This window comes from Coregonus clupeaformis, chromosome 40 (genome assembly GCF_020615455.1).
Source record: "Coregonus clupeaformis isolate EN_2021a chromosome 40, ASM2061545v1, whole genome shotgun sequence".
NCBI classification, from domain to species: Eukaryota; Metazoa; Chordata; class Actinopteri; order Salmoniformes; family Salmonidae; genus Coregonus; species Coregonus clupeaformis.
The window spans coordinates 18,583,354-18,601,163 of NC_059231.1; the positions used below are offsets into that span (position 1 = coordinate 18,583,354).

The 17,810-nt window shown below is 43.1% G+C and overlaps 1 protein-coding gene across 11 annotated transcripts in view; it reads left to right on the forward strand.

Annotated features, from left to right (window-relative positions):
- The window catches only part of LOC121555165 (nebulin), a 101,817-nt gene that overhangs the window by 25,402 nt on the left and 58,605 nt on the right, over positions 1-17,810 (forward strand). For 9 of the 11 annotated variants that reach the window (XM_041868977.1, XM_041868980.1, XM_041868982.1 and 6 more), the window contains 27 exons: positions 6,702-7,013; positions 7,119-7,325; positions 7,443-7,547; positions 7,787-7,894; positions 8,043-8,354; positions 8,499-8,705; positions 8,827-8,931; positions 9,095-9,202; positions 9,426-9,737; positions 9,916-10,122; positions 10,241-10,345; positions 10,438-10,545; positions 10,632-10,943; positions 11,031-11,234; positions 11,433-11,537; positions 11,687-11,794; positions 11,927-12,238; positions 12,326-12,529; positions 12,728-12,832; positions 12,983-13,090; positions 13,223-13,534; positions 13,622-13,825; positions 14,024-14,128; positions 14,245-14,352; positions 14,469-14,780; positions 14,937-15,140; positions 16,592-16,696. In XM_041868977.1, the coding sequence (XP_041724911.1) occupies positions 6,702-7,013; positions 7,119-7,325; positions 7,443-7,547; positions 7,787-7,894; positions 8,043-8,354; positions 8,499-8,705; positions 8,827-8,931; positions 9,095-9,202; positions 9,426-9,737; positions 9,916-10,122; positions 10,241-10,345; positions 10,438-10,545; positions 10,632-10,943; positions 11,031-11,234; positions 11,433-11,537; positions 11,687-11,794; positions 11,927-12,238; positions 12,326-12,529; positions 12,728-12,832; positions 12,983-13,090; positions 13,223-13,534; positions 13,622-13,825; positions 14,024-14,128; positions 14,245-14,352; positions 14,469-14,780; positions 14,937-15,140; positions 16,592-16,696 (5,004 nt within the window). The remainder of the gene's footprint in view (positions 1-6,701; positions 7,014-7,118; positions 7,326-7,442; positions 7,548-7,786; positions 7,895-8,042; positions 8,355-8,498; positions 8,706-8,826; positions 8,932-9,094; positions 9,203-9,425; positions 9,738-9,915; positions 10,123-10,240; positions 10,346-10,437; positions 10,546-10,631; positions 10,944-11,030; positions 11,235-11,432; positions 11,538-11,686; positions 11,795-11,926; positions 12,239-12,325; positions 12,530-12,727; positions 12,833-12,982; positions 13,091-13,222; positions 13,535-13,621; positions 13,826-14,023; positions 14,129-14,244; positions 14,353-14,468; positions 14,781-14,936; positions 15,141-16,591; positions 16,697-17,810) is intronic. The other 2 variants (XM_041868988.1, XM_041868986.1) reach the window with 2 other exon arrangements.

Consider the following 17,810-nt stretch of genomic DNA (forward strand, 5'->3'; position numbering starts at 1 on the left):
AGTAGGTATCTCAGATAGGGGAGAGTGAGGCCGAAGAGGGTTTTATAAATAAGCATCAACCAGTGGGTCTTGCGACGGGTATACAGTGGGGAAAAAAAGTATTTAGTCAGCCACCAATTGTGCAAGTTCTCCCACTTAAAAAGATGAGAGAGGCCTGTAATTTTCATCATAGGTACACATCAACTATGACAGACAAAATGAGGAAAAAAAATCCAGAAAATCACATTGTAGGATTTTTAATGAATTTGTTTGCAAATTATGGTGGAAAATAAGTATTTGGTCAATAACAAAAGTTTCTCAATACTTTGTTATATACCCTTTGTTGGCAATGACACAGGTCAAACGTTTTCTGTAAGTCTTCACAAGGTTTTCACACACTGTTGCTGGTATTTTGGCCCATTCCTCCATGCAGATCTCCTCTAGAGCAGTGATGTTTTGGGGCTGTCGCTGGGCAACACGGACTTTCAACTCCCTCCGAAGATTTTCTATGGGGTTGAGATCTGGAGACTGGCTAGGCCACTCCAGGACCTTGAAATGCTTCTTACGAAGCCACTCCTTCGTTGCCCGGGCGGTGTGTTTGGGATCATTGTCATGCTGAAAGACCCAGCCACGTTTCATCTTCAATGCCCTTGCTGATGGAAGGAGGTTTTCACTAAAAATCTCACGATACATGGCCCCATTCATTCTTTCCTTTACACGGATCAGTCGTCTTGGTCCCTTTGCAGAAAAACAGCCCCATGCTTCACAGTAGGTATGGTGTTCTTTGGATGCAACTCAGCATTCTTTGTCCTCCAAACACGACGAGTTGAGTTTTTACCAAATAGTTCTATTTTGGTTTCATCTGACCATATGACATTCTCCCAATCCTCTTCTGGATCATCCAAATGCACTCTAGCAAACTTCAGACGGGCCTGGACATGTACTGGCTTAAGCAGGGGGACACGTCTGGCACTGCAGGATTTGAGTCCCTGGCGGCGTAGTGTGTTACTGATGGTAGGCTTTGTTACTTTGGTCCCAGCTCTCTGCAGGTCATTCACTAGGTCCCCCCGTGTGGTTCTGGGATTTTTGCTCACCGTTCTTGTGATCATTTTGACCCCACGGGGTGAGATCTTGCGTGGAGCCCCAGATCGAGGGAGATTATCAGTGGTCTTGTATGTCTTCCATTTCCTAATAATTGCTCCCACAGTTGATTTCTTCAAACCAAGCTGCTTACCTATTGCAGATTCAGTCTTCCCAGCCTGGTGCAGGTCTACAATTTTGTTTCTGGTGTCCTTTGACAGCTCTTTGGTCTTGGCCATAGTGGAGTTTGGAGTGTGACTGTTTGAGGTTGTGGACAGGTGTCTTTTATACTGATAACAAGTTCAAACAGGTGCCATTAATACAGGTAACGAGTGTCCTGGCGTCGTGGGGGAGCTTGTTCAACCATTGGGGTGCCAGAGCAGCGAATAGCTTTGACTGGGCTAAGCGGGAACTGTGCTTCCGTAGAGGTAGGGGGACTAGCAAGCCAGAGGTGGATGAACGTAGTGCCATCGTTTGGGTGTAAGGTCTGATCAGAGCCTGAAGGTAAGGAGGTGCCGTTCCCCTCACAGCTCCGTAGGCAAGCACCATGGTTTTGTAGTAGATGCGAGCTTTAACTGGAAGCCAGTGGAGTGTGCGGAGGAGTGGGGTGACGTGAGAGAACTTGGGAAGGTTGAACACCAGACGGGCTGCAGCGTTCTGGATAAGTTGCAGGGGTTTAATGGCACAGGCAGGGAGCCCAGCCAACAGCGAGTTGCAGTAATCCAGACGGGAGATGACAAGTACCTGGATTAGGACCTGTGCCGCTTTCTGTGTAAGGTAGAGTCATACTCTGCGAATGTTGTAGAGCATGAACCTGCAGGATTGGGTCACCGCTTTGATGTTAGCAGAGAACGACAGGGTGTTGTCCAGGGTCAAGCCAAGGTTCTTTGCAATCTGGGAGGAGGACACAATGGAGTTGTCAACTGTGATGGCGAGATCATGGAGCGGGCAGTCCTTCCCTGCGAGGAAGAGCAGCTCCGTCTTGCCAAGGTTCAGCTTGAGGTGGTGATCCGACATCCACACTGATATGTCTGCCAGACATGCAGAGATGCGATTCACCACCTGGTTATCAGAAGGGGGAAAGGAGAAAATGAATTGTGTGTTGTCTGCGTAGCAATGATAGGAGAGACCATGTGAGGATATGACAGAGCCAAGTGACTTGGTGTATAGAGAGAATAGGAGAGGGCCTAGAACTGAGCCCTGGGGGACACCAGGGGTGAGAGCATGTGGTGCGGAGACAGATTCTCGCCACGCCACCTGGTAGGAGCGACCTGTCAGGTAGGACGCAATCCAAGAGTGAGCAGCACCGGAGATGCCCAACTCGGAGAGGGTGGAGAGGAGGATCTGATGGTTCACAGTATCAAAGGCAGCAGATAGGTCTAGAAGGATAAGAGCAGAGGAGAGATAGTTAGCTTTGGCAGTGCGGAGAGCCTCCGTGACACAGAGAAGAGCAGTCTCAGTTGAATGACCAGTCTTGAAACCTGACTGGTTAGGATCAAGAAGGTCATTCTGAGAGAGATAGCAGGAGAGTTGGCTAGAGACGGCACGCTCAATAGTTTTGGAGAGAAAAGAAAGAAGGGATACTGGTCTGTAGTTGTTGACATCGGAGGGATCGAGTGTAGGTTTTTTGAGGAGGGGTGCAACTCTCGCCCTCTTGAAGACGGAAGGAACATTGCCAGCGGTCAAGGATGAGTTGATGAGCGAGGTGAGGTAAGGGAGAAGGTCTCCGGAAATGGTCTGGAGAAGAGAGGAGGGGATAGGGTCAAGCGGGCAGGTTGTTGGGCGGCTGGCCGTCACAAGTCGCAAGATTTCATCTGGAGAGAGAGGGGAGAAAGAAGTCAAAGCATAGGGTAGGGCAGTGTGAGCAGGACCTGCGGTGTCATTAGACTTATTAAATGAGGATCGGATGTCGTCAACCTTCTTTTCAAAATGGTTGACGAAGTCATCCACAGAGAGGGAGGAGGGAGGGGGAGGAGGAGGAGGATTCAGCAGGGAGGAGAAGGTGGCAAAGAGCTTCCTAGGGTTAGAGGCAGAGGCTTGAAATTTAGAAAGTGGCTTTAGCAGCAGAAACAGAGGAAGAAAAAGTAGAGAGGAGGGAGTGAAAAGATGACAGGTCCGCAGGGAGTCTAGTTTTTCTCCATTTCCGGCTGCCCGGAGCCCTGTTCTGTGAGCTCGCAATGAGTCATCAAGCCACGGAGCAGGAGGGGAGGACCGACCCGCCCGGGAGGATAGGGGACATAGAGAGTCAAAAGATGCAGAAAGGGAGGAGAGGAGGGTCGAGGAGGCAGAATCAGGAGACCGGAGGGAGAAGGATTTAGCAGAGGGAAGAGATGATAGGATGGAAGAGGAGAGAGTAGCGGGAGAGAGACAGCGAAGGTTGCGACGGCGCATTACCATCTGAGTAGGGGCAGAGTGAGTAGTGTTGGAGGGAAGCGAGAGAGAAAAGGATACAAAGTAGTGGTCGGAGACTTGGAGGGGAGTTGCAGTGAGATTAGTAGAAGAACAGCATCTAGTAAAGATGAGGTCAAGCGTATTGCCTGCCTTGTGAGTAGGGGGGGACGGTGAGAGGGTGAGGTTAAAAGAGGAAAGGAGTGGAAAGAAGGAGGCAGAGAGAAATGAGTCGAAGGCAGACGTCGGCAGGTTAAAGTCACCCAGAACTGTGAGGGGTGAACCATCCTCAGGAAAGGAACTTATCAAGGCGTCAAGCTCATTGATGAACTCTCCAAGGGAACCTGGAGGGCGATAAATGACAAGGATGTTAAGCTTGAATGGGCTAGTGACTGTGACAACATGGAATTCAAATGAGGAGATAGACAGATGGGTCAGGGGGAAAAGAGAGAATGTCCACTTGGGAGAGATGAGGATTCCTGTGCCACCGCCGCGCTGACCAGATGCTCTCAGGGTATGCGAGAACACATGATCAGACGAGGAAAGAGCAGTAGGAGTAGCAGTGTTTTCTGTGTTAATCCAGCGCCAAGAAGTTGAGAGACTGGAGGGTAGCATAGGCTGAGATGAACTGGCTGCCGGAGCCTGGAACTCCACGTGGGTCGTGCGCGCAGGGACCACCAGATTAGAGTGGTAGCAGCCACGCGGTGTGAAGCGTTTGTATGGCCTGTGCAGAGAGGAGAGAACAGGGATAGACAGACACATAGTTGACAGGCTACAGAAAAGGCTACAATAATGCAAAAGTGATCGGAATGAAATTAACCAAACATCTGGGGAAGCGAGAGAGCGGGGCCTCCCTCGACTAACTCCCGCAGAACAACTTGGCAGAACTGTATCATCTGCATATAAATGGATGAGAGAGATTCCTACTGCCTGAGCTATGTAAATTGTAAATTGAGAAGAGCGTGGGGCCTAGGATCAAGCCTTGGGGTACTCCCTTGGTGACAGGTGTTGTGGAAAATAACCACTATACTTTATTAAAAATCAAAGGTCTTACAGAGTTTTCGTTGCATCAAGAATGACTTTATTTTTAATTCAACAAAGCCAGGTCAATCTGCAGATTGGAACCCCCTCTTACTCTCTCCCTCCATCTTATATTTACATCTACATTTTAGTCATTTAGCAGACGCTCTTATCCAGAGCGACTTACATTTAGTGAATACATATTTTTTAATACTGGCCCCCCGTGGGAATCGAACCCACAACCCTGCCGTTGCAAACGCCATGCTCTATCAACTGAGCTACATCCCTGCCGGCCATTCCCTCCCCTACCCTGGACGACGCTGGGCCAATTGTGCGCCGCCCATGAGTCTCCCGGTCGCGGCCAGCTTCGTCAGAGCCTGGATTCGAACCAGGATCTCTAGTGGCACAGTTAGCACTGCGATGCAGTGCCTTAGACCACTGCGCCACTCAGGAGTGCCCTCTTCAGTTTCCCACTCTTTTATTGCTCCACCCACTTCCTTTGACTCTGAGGGCGGCTAAATTCGACTTTCATTAAGTTCAGAGTACTACAATCAATCAATCCTTATCTTGCAAAAACACTCATGTTTAGTTTAAACTCTGTTCAACCCCGGCTCTTTTCACTGTGTTTGAAGATAGAAACAAAAGGCCCAAGCCAGTTTCAGTCTCTGATATGATAAGACAACCATGGATCTAAGTAAGAGCAAGCAATTTGACCCTGGGTCAGCTTCCCTCTTTTACCCACACACACAGTGAAATGACCCAATTCAGTTAGCCATAAAGAATGTTAACTATATGTTGATGATTAACTCAGTTTCACCTAATAGTCTATTAAAAATACACATCACAGGCAGTGGCTGAGACAGCAGATGTTCTGACTTTACACATTGCACTCTTTGAGAGATGTAGTTAGCTAACCAGTGCTAAGACCCCTCAGAGACACCAAAACTCCTTAGCCGACCCACAAGAATGGAATGGTCTACTGTATCAAAGGCTTTGGCCAAGTCAATAAAAATAGCAGCACACCATTGCTTAGATTCAAGGGCAGTGGTGACATCATTTAGGACCTTTAAGGTTGCAGTGACACATCCATAACCTAAGCGGAAACCAGATTGCATTACAGAGAGAATACTATAGACATCAAGAAAGCCAGCCAGTTGATTATTGACAAGTTTTTCCAACACTTTTGATTAACAGGGTAAGATAGAAATTGGATCAGCTTGATCTCCCCCTTTAAATAAAGGACGCACCGTGTCTGCCTTCCAAGCACTGGGAACCTCCCCAGAGAGGAGAGAGTGAGACAGGTTAAAAAGGTCAGAGACAGGCTTGGTGATGATAGGGGCTGCAACGTTAAAGAAGAAAGGATCTAAACCATCTGACCCAAATGTTTTTTTGGGGTCAAGTTTAAGAAGCTCCTTTAGCACCTCAGACTCAGTGACCACCTGCAGGGAGAAACTGTGTAGCGGGGCAGGGGAAAAAGAGGGAGGAGCATCAAGGCTAGTCGCATTATAAAGGCTGGGAGATGAGGACGGGCAATGAGGCGTGGCTGAGTCAAATAGGAATCCTGACTTAATGAAGTGGTGATTAAAGAGCTCAGCCTTACACTTCTTGTCAGTAACAACCACATCATCAACATTAAGGGACATGGGCAGCTGTGAGGAGGGTTTACATTTGCCTTCTAGTTATTTAGCAGACGCAGTTATCCAGAGCAACTTACAGTAGTGTGTGCAGATATTTTCATACTCGTCTCCAGGTCTTATTCTCCAGATCTTTCACCGTTTTCCAGAACTTCTTATGGTTAGACCCAGTGAGAGAACTGCTTCTTAAAGTAACTAACTTTGGCCTTCCGGATAGCATGAGTGCACTTATTTCTCATTTGCCTGAACAACAGCCAGTCAGCCTGAGTATTTGAGTGCCAAGCCTTTTGCCAAATTATGTTCTTGATGTGAAGTAACTCTGCCAGATCACGGTCGAACCAGTAGCTGAACCTGTTTTTAATTCTCATTTTCTTTATGGGGGCGTGCTTGTTAACAATACCACTGACTTGAATAGGGACTCCCATTCTATTAATTGTATTTCTATGCATTTAATCCTATTCGATAGACAAAATCCAGATAGATCACTTTTGAAAAACTGGGCCCAGGACAACAGAAAGAGCTATACAGTATGTATTCTACAACAATGTTGCTACGTTGAATAGTGTCACGTCTGATTACTCTTTTACTTCTTCCTTTCAGATCCAGTACAAGAAAGACTATGTGAAGGGAAGAGGCAAACAAATCGGCTGCCGCAATCTTCAGGACGACCCCTTGCTGGTGCACTACATGGAGGTGGCTAAGATGCAGAGTGAGCAGAACTACAAGAAGGACTACCACAAGTCCAAGCTGAAGTACCACTCCCCAGTTGACATGATGAGTCTTGTACATGCTAAGCAGGCCTCCGCAGCGCAGACCTTTGCTGGCTACAGGAAGATCCAACACCATTACACTCTTACCGCTGACTCCATGAACCTTGCGTTGGCTCGCACCATGAATGCCAGTTCCAGTGATGTGAGTACTGTTTATGTGACTTCGGCCTAGTACTAGGGGCGTTTTCTGTTAACACGCTTTCGGGTATCAAATACTTCATTAATTTGCCTTTGGTTCATTCCCCAGTATGAGTACAAGTCTGACTGGAACAACTCTGTGAGAGGAACAGGATGGATTCCTATTGGCTCATTGCCGGTGGAGCTTGCAAAGGTTGGCGGGGACATCCAGAGTGAACAAAAGTACCGTACACACCCCTCTACATTCCAGTTCAAGAAGCTGATGGACTCCATGGACATGGTCCTGGCCACTGACAACAACAAGATCATGAACAAGGTACACTATAAACCATAATGCCATATTTGAAATTAAAAACACATAGTTTAAAATGTGATGTTTTCTCGTTTGTCCTAATGTTATTATTAATCTGTGTTTGTGCCAATTACATTGCAGCAAGAATACACCAAACAATGGCACAAAGACAAGCTCACAGTCCATGTGATGCCAGATGCCCCTGAGATTATCCTGGCCAAGGCTAATGCCATCAACATGAGTCAGGTATGATCATCAAGTGACATCTTCCAATATCACTACTAACTAATACTGTACTTGACGACATACTCGTTGCCCCTTTCTAACTAGTTATTGTCATTTTAATAATAATCTATAGAATCAAAACTACTTTCAAAAGTATTTTAAAGTCACAGAAATTCTAACTGTAATTTAACAGTGGGGACCCTGCATTTAATAGTCATTTTTGGGCTCTGTTTCTAAGCTGCGTCTATATACCTTTTCAGAAACTCTACAAAGCCGGTCTGGAGGACTTGTATAAAAAGGGCTACGACCTCAAACCTGATGCCATCGCCATTCTCTCTGCCAAGAAAGGCACTACCATTGCCAGTAACGTAAGTGGAAAATAATTTAATTTCTGTGTTTGCTTGCTGCGTAGATCCTGTTTCCTTTAACTTTAATCAGCTATCAACTGTGTATAGAATTAATGCGTTGATCAGATGCTGCTTCTGTAATTGACTAAATACCTGTATACTTTTTCAGTACAATTACAAGCTGGCGTACGAGAAGGGAAGAGGCAAACAAATCGGCTGCCGCAATCTTCAGGACGACCCCTTGCTGGTGCACTACATGGAGGTTGCCAGGTTGCAGAGTGACAAGAACTACAAGAAGGACTACCACAAGTCCAAGCTGAAGTACCACTCCCCAGTTGACATGATGAGTCTTACACATGCTAAGCAGGCCTCCGCAGTGCAGACCTTTGCTGGCTACAGGAAGATCCAACACCATTACACTCTTACCGCTGACTCCATGAACCTTGCGTTGGCTCGCACCATGAATGCCAGTTCCAGTGATGTGAGTTCAGCAGTGTGACAGCAGTTACATAGTAACATATTGCCAACTAAACATAGTAAACATTGGTGATCCATTGTAAATTGTTGTCACTCCTATTATTGCTTTGCTCATCAACCTTTTATCAACCCTAATGTCTTTTTGTAGTATGAATACAAGTCTGACTGGAACAACTCTGTGAGAGGAACAGGATGGATTCCTATTGGCTCATTGCCAGTGGAGCTTGCAAAGGTTGGCGGGGACATCCAGAGTGAACAAAAGTACCGTACACACCCCTCTACATTCCAGTTCAAGAAGCTGATGGACTCCATGGACATGGTTCTGGCCACTGACAACAACAAGATCATGAACAAGGTACGCTCAGACTAGATGTGTACATTTGTGAAAAATAAAGCTGTTATCACAGTTTGTTTCTAATGTTGCGTCTCGTAATGATAGTCTAGGTTAATTGATTGGTGAATCATTTTGATTGCAGCAAGAATACACCAAACAATGGCACAAGGACAAGCTCACAGTCCATGTGATGCCAGATGCCCCTGAGATTATCCTGGCCAAGGCTAATGCTATCAACATGAGTCAGGTAAGGCTACCTTTTTCAAATATGTAAGTTAGCATCAACATATTCCTCTTTGTAATGCATCATGCTTTTGCAATATAACTTTGAAATATGTATTGGAATTTGAATTATTTAGCAAATGTTCTTTTTGGTCATATTTTTGTAAATTGTCTCTCCTCCATTCCAGAAAACCTACAAAGCAGGTCTGGTGGAGATGTATAAGAAGGGTTACGACCTGAAGGTTGATGCCATCGCCATCCAGGCTGCCAAGCAGGGCACCAAAATCGCCAGTGATGTGAGTGACTCAGACCAACAATAAAATGCTTTAAAACCATTTTACAATCTGCCCCAACCTCCAACCTCTGTATATGTATGCATATCTATCGGAGGGGTTGGGATAAAGCGGAAGTTGAATTTCCATTGGACCTTGTGTACAATAAAGTAATCTTCTTCTTCTTCTTCATCAAACCTAAATATTCGTCCTTGGAATAATAAACTGTTGTTGTTTATTTACACAGTACAAGTACAAGCTGAGTCACCAGATGAATAGGGGAAAACAAGTCGGCTGCCGCACTCTTCAGGACGACCCCTTGCTGGTGCACTACATGGAGGTTGCCAGGTTGCAGAGTGACAAGAACTACAAGAAGGACTACCACAAGTCCAAGCTGAAGTACCACTCCCCAGTTGACATGATGAGTCTTACACATGCCAAACACTCCTCCACAGTGCAGACCTTTGCTGGCTACAGGAAGATCCAACACCATTACACTGTGCTTGCTGATGCCATGAACGTGGAGTTGGCTAAGCAGATGCAGACGATCGCCAGTGATGTGAGTATTATTTGACTAATAATTAAATAAAAACAAAGAACAAAACAACAAAACATGTTTTTTGTATACAATCTCTTTTTTTCTCTCATAATTATTTAACCATTCCCATATTCTGAGCTGTTAAGACACATCCAAATCTGTGAGAAAGGTTTGGTTATGTTATCGCCTTTTTCTGCAGAATTTGTACAAAAGTGACTATGAGACATACGTCAAAGGCACAGGATGGATTCCTATTGGTTCTCTGGATGTAGAGAAAGCCAAAACAGCCGGCCTGATTGGCAGTGAGAAACTGTACCGCCAACACCCCAGTGGCTTTAAGTTTACCAAGGACATGCACTCCATGGACCTCGTCCTGGCCAATGCTAACAATGCAATCATGAACAAGGTAATTCATTGTATCTACTGAATGTCTATGCACATATGTCAAATGTATATATTATAGTGTGTACAATACAAATACATGGTAATACATCAAAACAATAACAAATATATCTGTCTTATAGCAAACGTACCATGACGCCTGGAATAAGGATAAGACCTCTATCCACATCATGCCAGACTCAATGGAGGTGGTGTTGGCCAGAGCCAACAAGATCAACTGCAGTGCTGTAAGTCATACGTTCCACACCTCATTGTAGTGTTCATTTAGGCTGCATTGTCCTAATTCATTCAAAACATGTTTTTTATTCCTCCTGTACAGACACTGTATAAGCTTGCCAATGAACAGGACAAGAAGAAGGGTTATGACCTGCGCAACGATGCTATTGCAATCCTGGCAGCCAAACAGGGCACATCCATTGCTAGCGATGTAAGTGAAAAACTGTCTATTGAATAAATGGTGTGTGAACTTCAGCGTTTGAATGAAACCTAACTATCTCCATTTAATGTATTTAGTTCAAATACAGGGCTGGCTACCGTAAGCAGATTGGCCACCACATTGGAGCCCGCTGCGTCGAGGAGGACCCTCTGCTCATGCTGGCTATTAACTCAGCCAAGATTGCCAGTGATGCTCTGTACAAGAAGGACTTCCACCAGTCCAAGACCAAGTTCCATCTCCCATTGGACATGATGGCCTTTGAGTTGGCCAAGAAGAACCAGATCCAGGTCAACCATGCCAAATATGTAACTCGACTGCACAACTGGACCTGTCTGCCAGATTCCACTGATGTCGTCCATGCCAGACATGTCTATGACATAGCGAGTGATGTAAGTATGAATTAAGTAGATCATGTTTTTCCAGTGTAATTGTCTTTATTCCGTCCATTTTGACCATTGTGATATTGTTGTGTCTAGGCTGTGTACAAGGCTGATCTCAAGAATCTGCAAGGTATCGGATGGGTTCCCATCGGCTCACTTGATGTTGAGAAGGCAAAGAAAGCCGGGGAGGTCCTGAGTGAGAAGCTGTATCGTCAGCACCCAAGCAACTTCAAGTTCACCAGCTCAGTTCAAGACATTGGAATGGTTTTGGCTAAACAAAATAATGATAATGCCAACAAGGTATTTGACTAACTGGTATATCTTTATTAATCATTTGCCTTTAAATGGTTCCCCTGGTAGATTATATTCAAGTAATGATTCCATCATTTAAACCTGCTTTAAGGTAATCTGATCTCCCCTACTTTGCATTATATTTGAGCCAATTATATAAATAGACACTTAACGTTGTTAGTTTGAACTTGAAACTCGTTATTACAGCAAGCGTACACTGAGGTGTGGGAGAAGGACAAGACCAAGAACCACATTATGCCAGATGCGATGGACATTGTTTTGGCCAATGCAAACAAGTCCAACTACAGTTGGGTAAGTACATGATTTCACAAAGGTAACCCTCTTGGTGAATACTTATTGTTTTTCTTTAGTTTTTTCTGTAAAGTGGGTTGTGACTTTGTTAAATGCACTTTAAATAAATGGTGATTTGATTTGAGATACCCATTTTCTTTCTCATACAGAACCAATACAGGAAATCAATGGAAGAGGATAAGAAGAAGGGCTATGATTTGCGCAATGATGCCATTGCTATCATCGCAGCCAAGCACGGCAGGGAAATTATCAGTGATGTAAGTTCATTGAACATCTATCCATCATAAGTGATTCCATTTCTTTACTATTTCATGACACAATATATCAAATGTACATCTGGAAATTAAAGACAATCCTCAACACTGCCATTTCATATTTGCCTTCTGTAGCACAAGTACAAGACTAGCTACCGTAAGCAGATTGGCCACCACATTGGAGCCCGCTGCGTCGAGGAGGATCCTCTGCTCATGCTGGCTATTAACTCAGCCAAGATTGCCAGTGATGCTCTGTACAAGAAGGACTTCCACCAGTCCAAGACCAAGTTCCATCTCCCATTGGACATGATGGCCTTTGAGTTGGCCAAGAAGAACCAGATCCAGGTCAACCATGCCAAATATGTAACTCGACTGCACAACTGGACCTGTCTGCCAGACTCCACTGATGTCGTCCATGCCAGACATGTCTATGACATAGCGAGTGATGTAAGTATGAATTAACTAGATCATGTTTTTCCAGTGTAATTGTCTTTATTCCATCCATTTTGACCATTGTGGTATTGTTGTGTCTAGGCTGTGTACAAGGCTGATCTCAAGAATCTGCAAGGTATCGGATGGGTTCCCATCGGCTCACTTGATGTTGAGAAGGCAAAGAAAGCCGGGGAGGTCCTGAGTGAGAAGCTGTATCGTCAGCACCCAAGCAACTTCAAGTTCACCAGCTCAGTTCAAGACATTGGAATGGTTTTGGCTAAACAAAATAATGATAATGCCAACAAGGTATTTGACTAACTGGTATATCTTTATTAATCATTTGCCTTTAAATGGTTCCCCTGGTAGATTATATTCAAATAATGATTCCATCATTTAAACCTGCTTTAAGGTAATCTGATCTCCCCTACTTTGCATTATATGTGAGCCAATTATATGAATAGACACTTAACGTTGTTAGTTTGAACTTGAAACTCATTATTACAGCAAGTGTACACTGAGGCGTGGGAGAAGGACAAGACCAAGAACCACATTATGCCAGATGCGATGGACATTGTTTTGGCCAATGCAAACAAGTCCAACTACAGTTGGGTAAGTACATGATTGCACAAAGGTAACCCTCTTGGTGAATACTTATTGTTTTTCTTTAGTTTTTTCTGTAAAGTGGGTTGTGACTTTGTTAAATGCACTTTAAATAAATGGTGATTTGATTTGAGATACCCATTATTTTCTCTCATGCAGAACCAATACAGGAAATCAATGGAAGAGGATAAGAAGAAGGGCTATGATTTGCGCAATGATGCCATTGCTATCATCGCAGCCAAGCACGGCAGGGAAATTATCAGTGATGTAAGTTCATTGAACATCTATCCATCATAAGCGATTCCATTTCTTTACTATTTCATGACACAATATATCAAATGTACATCTGGAAATTAAAGACAATCCTCAACACTGCCATTTCATATTTGCCATCTGTAGCACAAGTACAAGACTAGCTACCGTAAGCAGATTGGCCACCACATTGGAGCCCGCTGCGTCGAGGAGGATCCTCTGCTCATGCTTGCTATTAACTCAGCCAAGATTGCCAGTGATGCTCTGTACAAGAAGGACTTCCATCAGTCCAAGACCAAGTTCCATCTCCCATTGGACATGATGGCCTTTGAGTTGGCCAAGAAGAACCAGATCCAGGTCAACCATGCCAAATATGTAACTCGACTGCACAACTGGACCTGTCTGCCAGACTCCACTGATGTCGTCCATGCCAGACATGTCTATGACATAGCGAGTGATGTAAGTATGAATTAAGTAGATCATGTTTTTCCAGTGTAATTGTCTTTATTCCATCCATTTTGACCATTGTGATATTGTTGTGTCTAGGCTGTGTACAAGGCTGATCTCAAGAATCTGCAAGGTATCGGATGGGTTCCCATCGGCTCACTTGATGTTGAGAAGGCAAAGAAAGCCGGCGAGGTCCTGAGTGAGAGGCTGTATCGTCAGCACCCAAGCAACTTCAAGTTCACCAGCTCAGTTCAAGACATTGGAATGGTTTTGGCTAAACAAAATAATGATAATGCCAACAAGGTATTTGACTAACTGGTATATCTTTATTAAACATTTGCCTTTAAATGTTTCCCCTGGTAGATTATATTCAAATAATGATTCCATCATTTTAACTTGCTTTAAGGTAATCTGATCTCCCCCACTTTGCATTATATGTGAGCCAATTATATGAATAGACACTTAACGTTGTTAGTTTGAACATGAAACTCGTTATTACAGCAAGCGTACACTGAGGCGTGGGAGAAGGACAAGACCAAGAACCACATTATGCCAGATGCGATGGACATTGTTTTGGCCAATGCAAACAAGTCCAACTACAGTTGGGTAAGTAAATGATTGCACAAAGGTAACCCTCTTGATTAATGTAAACATTTAAAAAGAATACTTATTGTGGAGATATACAATAACATTTATGGATGTTTGTTTTCTTCTTCATACAGAACCAATACAGGAAATCAATGGAAGAGGATAAGAAGAAGGGCTATGATTTGCGCAATGATGCCATTGCTATCATCGCAGCCAAGCACGGCAGGGAAATTATCAGTGATGTAAGTACTTATTTTGTTATCACATGTTATCACAAAGGAATTGACTATATCAATACTGTGTTTACCTTTAATTTACTGAAATCCCGACTACATACAACCTTTTTGTTTCGGTATAGCACAAGTACAAGACCGGCTACCGTAAGCAGATTGGCCACCACATTGGAGCCCGCTGCGTCGAGGAGGATCCTCTGCTCATGCTGGCTCTGAACTCAGCCAAGATTGCCAGTGATGCTCTGTACAAGAAGGACTTCCACCAGTCCAAGACCAAGTTCCATCTCCCATTGGACATGATGGCCTTTGAGTTGTGCAAGAAGAACCAGATCCAGGTCAACGACTTCAACTACAGAACTCACCTGCACAACTGGACCTGTCTGCCAGACTCCACTGATGTCGTCCATGCCAGACATGTCTATGACATAGCGAGTGATGTATGTTTCAAAAGTTCTGTATTATTTTCAATTCTGTCAACTCTTTCCTGTTACATTTTTTATCGCATTGTTAATGAAACATCCAGGACTGGTCAAACCCAGTGATAAAAAGGTTAGAAATGGCAACAGGTAATGAGAGTATGCTATCCCTCTTAGGCGGTGTACAGGGCTGACATGAAGTGGCTCAGGGGAATAGGATGGGTCCCCACTGGCTCACTTGATGTGGAAAAAGCCAAGAAGGCCGCCGAGATCTTGAGTGAGAAGAAATACCGCCAGCACCCCAGCACTCTGCACTTCAAAAGCCCACTCGACAGCATGGATATCGTTCTGGCCAAAAATAACGGCCAGATCATGAACAAGGTAAACTTCTTCCAACTAACTACGCAGTTTCCTGTTACACCAGAATTCAATACAATAATTTGTTGTTGTTATCCTGATATGATATCTTGCAGCATTTGTACACTAAGCAATGGGAGGACAAGGTCCAACTCAACATCAAGTCTGATACCCTATCTAATACATAGATATTTACACTGAACATAAATATTAACGCAACATGTAAAGTGTTGGTCCAATGTTTCACGAGCTGAAATAAAAGATTCCAGAAATGTTCCATATACACAAAAAGCTTATATCTCTCAAATGTTGTGCCCAAATTTGTTTATATCCCTGTTAGTGAGCATTTCTCCTTTGCCAAGATAATTCATCCACCTGACAGGTGTGGCATATCAAGAAGCTGATTAAACAACATGATCATTACACAGGTGCACCTTGTACTGGAGACAATAAAAGGCCACTCTAAAATGTGCAGTTTTGACACACAACACAATGCCACAGATGTCTTACGTTTTGAGGAGCGTGCAATTGGCATGCTGACTGCAGGACGGTCCACCAGAGCTGTTATCAGATCATTTAATGTTAATTTCTCTATCATAAGCCGCATCAAACATCGTTTTAGAGAATTTGGCAGTACGTCCAATCGGCCTCACAACTGCAGACCACGTGTAACCACGACAGCCCAGGACCTCCACATCCTGCTTCTTCACCTGCGGGATTCACAGCTGATGAAACTGTGGGTTTGCACAACCGAAGAATTTCTGCACAAACTGTCAGAGTCACCTCATGTTTCAGCATGGTAATGCACGGCCCCATGTTACAAGGTTACAAGGATCTGTACACAATTCCTGGAAGCTGAAAATGTCCAAGTTCTTCCATGGCCTGCATACTCACCAGACATGTCACCCATTGAGCATGTTTGGGATGCTCTGAATCTACGTGTACAACAGTGTGTACCAGTTAACGCCAATATCCAGCAACTTCGCACAGTCATTGAAGAGGAGTGGGACAACATTCCACAGGCCACAATCAACAGCCTGATCAACTCTATGCGAAGGAGATGTGCAGCACTGCATGAGGCAAATGGTGGTCACACCAGATACTGACTGGTTTTCTGATCCATGCCCCTACCTTTTTTTTAAGGTATCTGTGACCAACAGATGCATATCTATGTTCCCAGACGTGAAATCCATAGATAAGGGCCTAATGAATTCATTTAAATTGACTGGTTTCCTTATATGAACTGTAACTGAGTAAAATCTTTTAAATTGTTGCATGTTGCGTTTATATTTGTGTTCAGTGTAATACATAGATGCTTTTTGAACTATGTCTGTCACTCAGACAAGTGGTTTAAAGATGGTTTATCTTGTATTTCTGTTTGCTTTTCTCAAGTGTCTGTGAGCAAAGAAATACCATGTATTATTGTTATTATTATTATTTTCTTATAACATCGCAATTTTTATCTCATATTTTAGCGCCAGTATGTTGAACAATGGGATGCTGATAAGATCAAAATCCACGTCGGCAATGAGCTTCCAGAGCTTGTGCTGGCCAAGGCCAACGCGATCACCATGAGCAACGTAAGTCCTCCTTACTTTACCTCAAGCTGTTTTCATTCACTCAAGTTGATCTAGTTTGATCTATATCTCTATATATCTATACATATATACATCTATACATCTATATATCTATATTTCTTAATATCTCTATATATCTATATATCTATATCTCTATAGCCATATCCTTATTAATCTATTTATCTAAGTATCTATATCTTTATATATCTATTTATCTCTTTATATCTGTCTCTATATATCTATATAGTATCTCTCTCTCTCTCGCTCTCTCTCTCTCTCTCTCTCTCTCTCTCTCTCTCTCTCTCTCTCTCTCTCTCTCTCTCTCTCTCTCTCTCTCTCTCTCTCTCTCTCTCTCTCTCTCTCTCTCTCTATATATATATATATATCTTTATATCCATATGTCTATATATCTATATCTCTAGATATCTATATCGCTATCTTTATATCTATGTATCTATATATCCATATCTCTATATATCTATACAGTATATATATATCTCTATATCTCTATATATCTATATCTCTATATCGCTATATATCTATATCTCTATATCTCTATATATCTATATCTCTATATATCTATGTATCCATATCTCTTTATATCCATATCTGTATATATCTATATCTCTATATATCTATGTCTCTATATATCTATCTCTATATCTCTATATCTCTATATATCTATATCTCTATATCTCTATATATCTATATCTCTATATATCTATGTATCCATATCTCTTTATATCCATATCTGTATATATCTATATCTCTATATATCTATGTCTCTATATATCTATCTCTATATCTCTATATCTCTATATATCTATATAGTATATATCTCTATGTCTCTATATATCTATATATATCTATATATTTTATTTTATACAGGTAACAAACTGAGATTAGGAGCACTCCATTTAAGAGTGTGCTCCTAATCTCAGCTCGTTACCTGTATAAAAGACACCTGGGAGCCAGACATCTTTCTGATTGAGAGGGGGTCAAATACTTATTTCCCTCATTAAAATACAAATCCATTTATAACATTTTTGACATGCGTTTTTCTGGATTTTTTTGTTGTTATTCTGTCTCTCACTGTTCAAATAAACCTACCATTAAA